The sequence below is a fragment of the Molossus molossus genome, unplaced genomic scaffold (genome assembly GCF_014108415.1).
Source record: "Molossus molossus isolate mMolMol1 unplaced genomic scaffold, mMolMol1.p scaffold_m16_p_11, whole genome shotgun sequence".
Lineage (NCBI taxonomy): Eukaryota > Metazoa > Chordata > Mammalia > Chiroptera > Molossidae > Molossus > Molossus molossus.
In genome coordinates, this window is record NW_023425346.1 from 100,887,894 (window position 1) to 100,899,960 (window position 12,067).

Below are 12,067 nucleotides of genomic sequence, written 5' to 3' on the forward strand. Positions count from 1 at the left end.
CCAGGTGACCACGACTCCACCTTCTGTAGGCTCGCCTGTGCTGGGTATTTGACATAAATGGAATCAGATAATGTCTGTGCTTTGTGACTGGCTCCTTTCACTTAGCATGTGTTTCTGGGGTTCGGCCGTGTTGTGGGGTGTGTCAGTACCTCGTTCCTTTGCATTGCTGAGTAGCATTCCATTGTGTGGGGAGAGCACATTCCTCGCTTGGTGGAGTCGGGGTGTCCACCTCTGGGCTGTTAGGCAGGATGCCACCATGACGTTGGCCTGCAGGTCTTTGTGTGGCCCTGCCTGCCTTTCTCCTGGTAGGGGTCTGGGAGTGGCATTGCTGGCTCCTTTCTCTTTGACTTCGTTACAAATTCTCGTACCTTGAGTCCGCAGGCTTTCCTGACTGTTGGTCCTTCTGAACACACTTCCCATCAACTGTGGGTGACCCACCAGCCTGCCAAGTGATACATTTCAAATGTGCGTATGCTTGGTGCGAAAAAGTGGCAGGTATTTAGTTCCTGCTACTTGCCAGGTTCCTGCCAATGAAGAAGTCTTCTTCTGGCTCTGTGAATTGAAAAGAGCTGTGAATAATCCCCAGAGTTATTACTTCCTCAGATTATATAAACACTTCATTTCTGTTTATAAAGATAACAGCTTGAGGCTGACTGGAAGAAGTTCAGAAATTCAATAGCCGTAGTTAGGTAACAGAGCCAGATAAGGTGCAGAAACCCTTCTGCCTGGTGGTGCAGATATTTGCTGCCAGTGTTTTCTTTTCCTCCAAACAGTCATTTCAGCTTTCTGTTCTGGAGCCGAGCTTGATGTGTCTGCAGTCCCCAGGGTCTCTGGATGCATGGAGAAGGGAGTTGGCTCCCCGGGGGAGCGCCACCTGCGCTGTGCCCTGGTCACTGAGCGGGTGTGAGGAAGGGCGTGGGCAGGTCCCGTCCACGGGCAGTCTCACCGTAGCTGAGTCAGGAGAGGCGCAGAGGAGCTTCCTCCGTGGTGCTTTGCTTCTGAGTGCAGATGCCTCCTCCTGGGGATAGCAGGCTCGGTCCTATCAGCCCCTGAGGCCAGCCACGGAGCACACTCCAGGGAGGCACTGGACTCGGGGTGGAAATGTTCGTGTAAATTGTATTACCCAGGCCGTTACATGATCCATACCCTGCAGAGATCTGAGTCAACATGGTCCCGAGCTGTGTTTGGGCTCAGCTTTTACGTCTTTATTTTTACGCAGCTCAAAGTGCCAACGCTCAATTATAACAGACTAGAGTTTAGGGAAACCTGTTTGTCAGTGAACTGTTTCTCTGGCCTGCTTTCCGGGTTACGTGTACCAAAAGCTACCAACAAGTCTTTTAAATAGAGGAAAGGAAACTTTCAAAGCAGGAGGCCTCCTCGCCTTGTCTGTCTTTAAACCCTCAACCCCTGTGAAAGGTAACGAGTTGCTCGTTGTTGCAGTTGTGTGGGTCTGCCAGTGAAATGATCCTCGGCGTCAGCGTCCCGGGCCCTCGGTCGCCTCTGACACGCTTCCCGTGGCTGTGGACGCTGTCGGAAGGGTCTCGCCAGCCTCACTGACGCAGGCTGTTCTCGCAGGCGCCCGCTGCAGACGGCCATGATTCGGGACGGCCTTATCTTCTGGCTGATCCACCTTCTGAAGGAGCCCGACTGCCTGTCCGACTACACGCTGGAGTACTCGGTGGCGCTGCTCATGAACCTCTGCCTCCGGAGCGCAGGTGTCGCAGCCCCCCGTCCCCAAGCCCCTGCTCCGGCGGGGGGAGGGGGGAGGTCCTGACCCTCGAACTGATGACCCATGGGCCTGTCGTGGCTTCCCCTGGTCTCCCTCAGAAAACTGAAGGCAGGAACAGTGTGAACAGTTCCAGCCGGGTACAAAGCTGTGACTCCCTGAAGCCAAATACCATTCTGGCCTGGAAAACTGTTTCAAAGCTGTATAGCAATTCACATATATATAACCATGTACATGCGTTAACCTGCATTGAGAGGAAATTAAGGTAGTTCATGTGTTTCCTCATCTTCAGTGCATTATTCAAAGGTTGGGAGTTGAGAATTAGGGTCCCTGTTGTCGGATGGCAGAGAAGTATGTTCCCAAGATTGTACAGGATTGAGTTGGTGGCAGAGGTCACACTGTGCCGCCTGCCCTACCCCCCACTCGCCTCCTGGGGGTGGGGATTCACGTGTGGATGTCACCAGTCATTTACTTGATCGACAAAGGCAGCGGTTCTAGCTTTTCTGCAGGCTCTGTCCCATTAAGTGATCTGTTCCCTGGGATGGAAGAAACTTCTTTAGAAGAGGTGCCAGGTCCAGCCTGCGGCTGACTCAGTCTGAGTGGCCCTGCGCTGGCGGGCTATGCAGACAGCCGCTCAGGGTCCTTCGTTAGACGCTTCTTCACCCTCGGTGCTTTGTCATCTGAAGCACCGGTTGTTGACTGAGCACGTGACCATTTCTATCTTATTTTTAAATCTAGCCCTTGCGAAGAGTCCTGGCTTTAAGATGCGGGTTAGGTTATAGTCAGCTTTTCGGCTCCTCCCCCGTGCATTGCAGTGAGTGCCGTGGTGACGTGAGGGATCCCTAAAGCACTGTGTGGATTCGGGGCGCGGCCTGCGCACTTCGTGGCCGGAAGCCGCTCTGCGACCTTGTGCCCTCACCGCGGTGGCAGCGTGCGCTCTGCCTGGAGAAGGCAGCCCCTCGTGAGCACTGGCGTGTGCTCGCCTTCCGACCTGCCTCACTGCACCTCGCCCTTGGAGGTCGATGCTAGCAGTCCCTAAGGAATCCCAGAGGAAGAAACAGGCCCAGATTGGTTAAGTGACTCACCCAAGGTCACACGGCCCGAAGCAGAGGAGCCGAGGTTTCTGTTCAAGTCTGCCTGACTCGAAACTGCTTCTGAGTTGCGACATGTCGTATCTGTTTTGTTTTCCTAAGGGAAGCGCGTGTGTGCCACGATGGCAGGCCTGGTGCTGAAAGTTCTCTCGGATCTGCTCGGCCACGAAAACCACGAGGTACTCAGGCAGCGCTGCGAGCCCGGGCTTGGGGGGTCCGCGCTCTGTCCTGCCAGTGCTCATATCAGCTGCTTCAGAGCGCTCATGACTTCGGAACTGTAGCTTCAGAAGCAGAAGTCCCTCCCACGCCCTGCGATTGGCACCGGGGAGCTGGCCTGTGCCGGCGCCCCCTGAGCACCATTGTCATCCCGCAGGTCGTTCCTCCCCGACGTTGACGCTTTCTGTTGTGGTAACATAGGTCCGTGGACGTGCAGGAGGTCTGAAACGTATTAATATTGTGTAATGTAATTTGTGTAGATAGTGTCGCAGTCTAGATCGCATTACTTATGTTTTTCCTGCATTTTAGGACCTTTCTGTGTTGCGTTTACACTCTCTGTGATGAGCAGCTCTCGCTGCGGCGGAACGGCCGGCCCCTCGTTCGCAGCCTCCCCTTTTCCCCCCCTGCTCCCCGGGGCGTCCACTTTGCTTGCCTTCAACTCTCTGCTGCCACACTGGTCCTACTGGACACCCCCGCACTTCCCAAGAGGGCCTGTACCAGGGCTCCCTGGGTGCACAGACGCTTGTCACTGCTGGCTCAGGCCAGAGTCTTGGAAATTGTCCCCAAGAATGGCTTCTGCTGTCATGGGTGTCTTCCCCAACACTGGTGTGATTTTTTAGTTTTTTTAGCTTATGGGTCGCAAGTTCTTTTTGACTGAAGTAGAGGTCTGGATAAACCTATTAACAAAACTAATTAATAGCGTGATATATCGCTCACCTGCTTTCTACAAATGCCTTTGCAGAAATTATGGCATCAACATGATTTCACCTGAAGCCAAAGGTGCAGCCAGATCAGGTGCAGGGTGGCTTAGCAGGGCAGGACTGAGCGCGCTGGGTCAGAGTGAAGCACGTGGTTTCCACGCGTCTGTTCCCGGTTCTGTTCCTTTCAGCCGTACCGGCCCAGAGCCCCTCCACGGAGAGACCGGGTGCTGGGTACAGTGTGTGCCACGCCCTTCATATTTCAGAGCCAGTGAGCTCTTAACCGCTTCTAGACCTGAGTCAACTCTGCTCTCCATTTCTTCAACTCAGGTAGTTGAAGCTAATGAGAAATATATTCTGTCTCTAATAGTACAGGTTGGTTTGAAGTGTGGCAACCAGAATGGCGGTTCTGAAAACTGAATAGACCAGAGTTCGAGTCATATCAAGAACTGTTGATGCCCTGGCCGGTTTGGCTCAGTGGTTGGAGCATCAGCCCAAGGACTGAGAAGTCACAGGCTCAATTCCCAGTCAAGGGCATGTACCTGGGTTGCAGGTTCGATCCCTGGCCCCAGTTGGGGATCATGTGGGAGGCAACCAATTGATGTGTCTCCCTCACATCGATGTTTCACCCTCCCTCCCTTCCACCCTGTCTTAAAAAATCAATGGAAAAATATCCTTGGGTGAGGATTAACAAAACAAAAGCAAAATCGTTAACAACAACAACAAAAAACTGTTGGCAATGCTTTTGCTTTGAAAATGAGCTGGAAAATCTACCTATATACATTTTAGAGCCCAGAAATGTGTTGTTACCCAAATTAATGCTACACACATATATCCTCTACAAGATAGTCATGTTCTTTTTTTTTTTTTTTCTAATTTTTTTTAGAGAGAGAAGAAGGGAGAGGGAGAGAGATAGAAACATTGATGAGAGAGAACATTGACTGGCTGCCTCCTGCACACCCCCCACTGGAGATTTGGCCCACAACCTGGGCATGTGCCCTGATTGAAAATCAAACCTGTGACCTCTTGGTTCATGGTTGACACTCAGACACTGAGCCACACCGGCTGGCCAGATAGTCATGTTCTTGAAAGACTATGTCCAGAAGCCATGAAGAAAAGATGCACATAATTGACCACATGTATATTCTTTTGTATGGAAAAAGATGCCATAACCAAAAATGAACAAGAAATGATACCCTGAGAAAAAGTTTGCATCACATGGCAAAAATTTTATATCCCTGTTATCTGAAGAACTCCTGTAAATGTGTAAGCAAGAGTCATACAAAAAGGAAAGGCAGCAGCCCATCTGGCGTGGCTCTGTGGATTGAGCGTCCTCCAATGGACGGAGAGGTCCCAGTTCATTTCCCGGTCAGGGCACGTGCCCAGGCTGCAGGCTCGATCCCCAGTGCGGGGTGTGCAGGAGGCAGCTGATCGATGTTTCTCTCACATCGATGTTTCAATCTCTCTCTCCCTGAAAAAATCAATAAAAACATATTTAAAAGAAAAGAAAAGCCAACAGAAAAAGAGGGTAAAGGTTATATCCATTTATATATGGGCAGTTTGCAGAGTAGTAAATCTTGGTGATCTGTAAACATGAAATGATGTTTAATTTTGCTAGTAATCAGGGGAATGAAAATAAAAAGAACTATAAGATGCCTTTTTTACCCATTAGATTGATAAAAATCAAAAGTGACACATGCCATCCTTGGGGTACACCCGTTCAACCCTCCTTTTCCAGTGAATTTTTTTTCTCCTAAACTCTAAGGGTCCCCACGAGACTTGCAACAAGGGGATCCGTGGGCAGCGGCAGACTGTCCTGGGCTCACCTTCCCTGCACCTGTCTCCAAGGCCCTCTTTCCCTGACTCTCCAGGGAGCTGACAGCAGCCCCGCCTCGGCTCGCTTCTCCCCGGGACGTTCCTAGGAGCCAGAGCAGCCCGCCCAGGCTCACTTCTCCCCGGGACGTTCCTAGGAGCCAGAGCAGCCCGCCCAGGCTCTCTCCTGCTGCTTCTGTCCGAGGCCTCCTGCTTCACTGTTCCCAGCTTTAGTACATGGACTCTCAGCAGAAAAGTAAAGCTGAAAGACCAGTGCTGGCAAGTGGAAGGGCAGTGACCCACCCCCTCCCCTGCTGAGAGGAGCACTGTCCGCTGGGGCGAGCTCTCGTGGCGGGTGCCTGCGTGCACCTTGCCTTGCAGCCCAGTGTCGGGCTGACCTGTGTGCGTAAAACGGGAGACATAGTGTAAATCCTAAACTGGACCAAGTCCAGTCCAGCAGTGGGGGTGTGTGAGGGGCGGAGCAGAGGACTCCCTCGGGGTCAGCAAGGGCTCCCTCTGACATGTGTCTGAGCCGGTTTCACAGGATGAGTCGTAGCTTTTCAGATGGACACGTGGGACGTGCACGCCAGCAAAGTGAACTGTTAGAACCAGGGCCCAGGTTCTACATGGTGTGGGCGTCCCCTCCGTAGTGCGGACTCTGCCGGGTGCACTCATGGTGGCAGGGGGGTGACAGAGGCCAAACCCTGAAGGGTCCTGAGTGTGCCGCACTACGGAGGTGAGGCTTCCCAGGCAGACGGCCGCAGGTGTCCTAGGGAGCGGGCATCTGGGCAGTGACGTGGTGGTCGGACTCAAGGGTGTGCGTCAAAGATAGAGACTCATTTGGAGATGGAGGCAGCGAGGTCGTGGACATGCTGTCTGAACAAGGACAGTAGTGTGCGGGTGGGGAAGGGGTTCCTGTCAGAGACAGCTTGGGGACCACACAAAGAGTAAAAAGAGAGAGGACTCAGTGATGACTCCGGAGTTTTAGCCGGAGTGACCGGGTGACATGAATTACACAGTGAAATGGCAGGAGCACGCTTTGCGAAGTTGAAGGAGAATTTGGTTCTGAGTTCTTCATTGCAGCTGTCGCTGGGCATGCAAATGAAGGTGTCTGTCATTTGAGACACCCCCTGTCCTCGTTAGCCAGAGTGTCTCAAGTGTGCTGTGTGATAATTGGGTTGTACAGTAGTTGAGAACTTGCAAGTAACTCTTTTGTCTCCCCTTAAAGATACAGCCATACGTGAATGGAGCACTCTACAGCATCCTCTCTATCCCATCCGTCCGGGAGGAAGCAAGAGCCATGGTAAGGAACCGCTGAGGCACGGGGCGGCTCTGCCAGTGCCGCCGCTCGGAGCAAGGACTCCCTAGCCCGCCCCGAGGAGGGCTTCTAGACAGGGGGTCATGCCCCGGAATTGTATGCCAGGTACCTATTGGCAGTTTCCGACAAGAGTCTGTAGCTTTTATTTTATTTAAAGACTTTTTCCCCCTTTATTTATTTTTCTAGAGAGAGGAAGAGAGAGAGAGAAAGAGAGAAACATCGATGAGAGAGAACATCGATTGGCTGCCTCCTACGTGCCCCCCACTGGGGATCAGGCCTACCACCTGGGCATGTGCCCTGACCGGGAATTGAGCCAGTGACCTCTTGATACATGTGTTGATGCTCAACCACTGAGCCACACTGGCTGGGCAAGAGTCTGTAGCTTTTATCAGATTCTCAAGGGGTCCCTAGCTCCTTCAGTGATTAAGAACCAGTGTTAGAAAATTTCCAGTGCCAACTCTTGGCCTGCCGGGGATCGTTACAATACAATGAATTACAAGCAGACACAGTTTGAAGTGAGGGGGAGCATCTCAAGGGAGCAAATGCTCTCGATCTCTGGATGCAGCCCAGTTTATTCTCTTAGCAGTTCCCCAGGTTACACGGTGGTTTAGGTAATTCAGTCCTTGAGATCGTGTCTCTGCTGACCTTTCAGCCAAGCCAGCAGGTTTATTTTTGGAAAGTTGTAGACATTTTTTAAAATTTAAATGACTCTGCCCTGGCCGGTTTGACTCAGCAGTTGGAGAGTTGCCCATGGAACAGAGTCATGGGTTCGATTCTAGTCAAGGGCATGTACCTCAGTTGCAGTTCAGTCCCAGCACTGATTGGGGTCATGCGGGAGGCAGCCAATCGATGTGTCTCTCTCACATCGATGTTTCTCTCTCTTTCTCCCCCTCCGTCCCTCCCTCCCTCCCTTCCATTCTATCTAAAAATCAATGGAAAAATATTCTTGGGTGAGGATAGGAAAACAAAAAAACACTCTCTGAGTACACAGATGTTCTGATAGCAGCCAAATGGAACAGACAGGCTGATGAAGATGACATGCAGTCCAGACCTGGCTTGTCTGCTAAATAGTAAATTCCGTACTTAATGTGTCTGCATTAGTGCGTGTCAGAAGTATAAAACAAGCCGCAGGTGACTCGCATCGTGGTTGGAAATGGCAGATGTATCTAGATCGGATCCTCAAAAGCAGTGGCATATTGTCTTCTTTTCTTACAATGTGAAACCAGGTTAGCAGTGTGCATGTTAAATGCTGTGCTGGGCCCTGGCCGGTTTGCCTCAGCGGTTGGAGCGTCGGCCTGCGGTCCAGAGAGACCCAGGTTCGGTTCCCGCTAAGGGCACGTACCTCGGTTGCAGTTTGTCCCCGGCACTGGTTGGTCGTGCGGGTGGCAGCCACTCGATGTGTCCCTTTCACATCGATGTTTTTCTCTCTCTCTCTTCCTCTCTCTCCCTCCCGCTCTATCTGAACAAAAAAATGGAAAAATGTCCTCGGGTGAGGATAAAAAAAAAAAAAATGCTGTGCTGGAAGGGATTGAATGTATTTCCTGAGGCTAAATTCGGTTTGAGACCAGCAAGACATGTTCTTCCACTTGGTTCTGCTTACTTAGAAGAATTGTTCGGTCCTGTAATGTGTCATCTAAGTTACATCTTCGGTTACGCCAGAGATAACAACTTACTTAGGAACCGTTCTGTGTGGTCACAATGGGACTTCACTGCTTTTAAATGAAAAAATCTGCTTTTGCAGTACGGAACGGGAGAACAGACTTGGTTACATTCGCATCAGGGTCATGCAGGTGGAAAAGAGGGTTGTAGGCACGCGGAGCACAAGGAGGGACCGTCGGCTGCCGAGAAAGAATGGGGCAACATGAATCACAAAGCCTGAAAGGCAGCGGAGGAAAGCCCTCCAGGGCAAAGGGTGGGAAGGCAGCGGGGTGGCAGCAACGGGCAGGATCAGTGAGTTGAGAACATTGGAGAGGGCTCCTAGGGACTGTCCTGGCCGGGGAGAGAAAAGGTGGAAGAGGGGAAGAGCCTCAGGGACCGTGCGCCCATGCCCGAGGTCTCCTCGGCCGCAGCTGGGGTCCAGCAGGAGAGGAGAAGGGATAACGGGGCAGAAAAAGTTTGAATCAGCAAGGTATCTAGGCAATCCCCAAATGTTTGGAAATTAAAGTGCTGACACTTGTAAGCGTTATCTACTGCTGCGTAACAAATTACCCCAAAGCTTAGTGGCTAAACACTTTTATTCCTTCTCAGGTTCTGTGGGACAGAAGTTCAAGAGCAGATGAGCGGGTGGCCCCGGCTGAGTCTCACTAGGTTTTAGTCAGGACTGCAGCTGGGCAGCCAAGGCTCTAATTATAGTGAAAACTGTCCATATTTTCCTTTACAGTTTCTAGGCAGCCCCTGAATTACCGAGTTACGGACTTTAAGCAGAGAACTTGGACCACTCAGGTCAGAGTGTGAGCGCATAGTCTCCCTCTGGCGTTTTAACAAGCGTTCAAGTCGAGCTCTGGGGGAGCCCATTAGCCTGAACCCAGGAAGCGTCTGTGCACAGAGCCTGCCGGCGGCTCTCCACCTGGGGGTCGCGACCCTTTCACAGGGGTCGCCTAAGACATAACAGTAGCAAAACTGCAGTTATAAAATAGCAACAACAATAATTTTATGGTTGGGGGTCACTACAACATGAACTGTATTAAAGGGTCGTGGCATCAGGAAGGTTGAGAACCACTGAGCCATTATCAGAAACGCTTCCAAGGGAGGTTATAGCCAAAATCTCAAATTCCTGAGGTTTCCCACATTCACTCTTATCCTTGAGGAAGTTTTTCAATTGATGAAGGAATTACATTCTTCTTTTGTTTTTTGTAATCCTCACCCGAGGACATTTTCCCCTGTTTTGTTCAGATAGAGTGGGAAGGAGAGAGAGAAACATAGACGTGAAAGGGACACATCGAGTGGCTGCCACCCGCACGACCCAACCAGGGCCGGGGACAAACTGCAACCGAGGTACATGCCCTTAGCGGAACCGAGCCTGGGTCTCTCTGGTCTACGGGCCGACACTCCAACCCGCCAGGGCAAGGAATTACATTCTTATGAAGATAGCCAGACAATGAGGAAAAACAACATCATCTCACCACCTTCATTCGGCTCCGGACAGTGCTGGGAGGTGGCGGCCCTGCTGGGCTCACAGCGTGCGAGGCCTCCGGAAGGAAGCCGTCTGCAGCCCTGCGAGCAGGCGCTGGCCTCGTTAGGTTCGCTCCTTGCCCTCCGCGGCCCACGCAGAGCAGAAGGAGCTCTGGCCCGAAGATGCTCGTGTCAACGTTTGTAAGATGGAAACTGGAAGCAGCAAGGATGTCTGGTAACAGAGGATTGCTAATGAAACCATGGTCCTTTTGCTCAAAGTATTAATAGCTATTCAAGATAATAAGGAGAATTATGAGGTAGTGTGGACATTTTTTATTATATAATGAGAGGTAAAAAGCAGAATATGTCATAACTCTGCAAATGTGTCAAACATTTGCGTGCTTGTGGAAAATGACGAAGAATACATAAAAATTATATTAGAACCAAATGCTATTCTGGTGGTCTTAGGTAATGGGGGGGGGGGAGGAAGAGAAAAAGATACATGAGTGCCCTGAAGCCCATTTGAACTTTAAGAGTCTGCCAGGGTCTGGGGCTAGAGAGCAGAGCCCATCAGTAGGGCTGCCCTAAGCCCACTGCACAGCCCCTGCACCGAGGTTGGTGTCATTGTGGGCTGCAGAGCTGTCCCCTGGGAGCTAGACCCAGCCAAACATTCTGCCCTGGGCCTGAGCAGACCAGATGCCTAGTCAGTTGGGAAGGCTCCCCGAGGCCTGGGAGAGCCACAGAGCTAGGTTAAAAGCCACACGGCCAGGAGGGATGCTCACGCACTCGATAGGACTGCCCCAGTGACACCACGTAAACAAAATGACAGATAAAAACCATATGATCATATCAATAAACACTGAAAAAGCATTTGACAAAATCCAGCACCCATAAAAACACTCAGCAATGTGGGAATAGAGGGATCATATCTCAACATAATTAAGGCCATATATGAAAGACCTACAGCCAACATCATTCTCAATGGGCAAAAACTAAAAACATTTCCCTTAAGAACAGGAACAAGACAGGGATGCCGACTTTCACCACTATTATTTAACATAGTATTGGAAGTCTTAGCCACAACAATTAGACAAAAAGGAAAAATAAAAGGGATCCAAATTGGAAAGGAGGAAGTGAAACTGTCATTATTCGCAGATGACATGATATTGTACATAGAAAACCATAAAGACTCCATCAAGAATTTACTAGATTTAATAAATGAATTTGGCAAAATAGCAGGATACAAAATTAACATTCAGAAATCGATGTTATTGGCATTCTTATACACCAATAATGAAAACTCAGAAAAGGAAACTAAAAAAACAATCCCATTCACCATAGCAACAACAAAACAATTAAAATACCCAGGAATAAACTTAACCAAGGAGGTAAAAGACCTGTTCTCAGGAAACTGCAGTACATTGAAAAAAGAAATAGAGAGCCCTGGCTGGTTTGGCTCAGCAGGTAGAGCGTCGGCCTGCAGTCCAGACAGATGCAGGTTCGGTTCCCGCTAAGGGCACGTACCTCGGTTGCAGTTTGTCCCTGGCCATGGTTGGGTCGTGTGGGTGGCAACCACTTGATGTGTCCCTTTCATGTCGATGTTTCTCTCTCCCTTCCTCCCACTTCATCCGAACAAAAAATGGAAAAATGTCCTTGGGTGAGGATAGAAAAAAAAAGAAATAGAGAAAGATATAAAAAAGTGGAAACATACCGTGTTCATGGGTTGGAAAAAATGATCATGAAAATGTCCATACTACCCAAAGCAATCTACAGATTCAATGCAATCCTTACTAAAGTACCAACGGCATATTTCACAGATGTAGCACAAATACTCCACAAACGTTTATATGGAACCATAAAAGACTCCAAATAGCCACAGCAATCTTGAAAAAGAAGAACAAAGTGGGAGGGATCACAATACCATATATGAGGTTATACTACAAAGCCACCTTAATCAAAACAGCCTGGTACTGGCACAAGAACAGGCATATAGATCAATGGAACAGAACAGAGAACCCAGCTATCGACCCAAGGCAGTATGCTCAATTAATATTCGACAAAGGAGACAAGAGCATACACTGGAGAAAAGACAGTC

General features: G+C 50.2%; 1 protein-coding gene across 4 annotated transcripts in view; it reads left to right on the forward strand.

Annotated features, from left to right (window-relative positions):
• The window catches only part of ARMC9 (armadillo repeat containing 9), a 125,598-nt gene that overhangs the window by 60,341 nt on the left and 53,190 nt on the right, over positions 1–12,067 (forward strand). For all 4 annotated transcript variants that reach the window (XM_036254646.1, XM_036254650.1, XM_036254649.1 and 1 more), the window contains 3 exons: positions 1,576–1,715; positions 2,920–2,996; positions 6,772–6,846. In XM_036254646.1, coding sequence (XP_036110539.1) covers positions 1,576–1,715; positions 2,920–2,996; positions 6,772–6,846 — 292 coding nt within the window. The remainder of the gene's footprint in view (positions 1–1,575; positions 1,716–2,919; positions 2,997–6,771; positions 6,847–12,067) is intronic.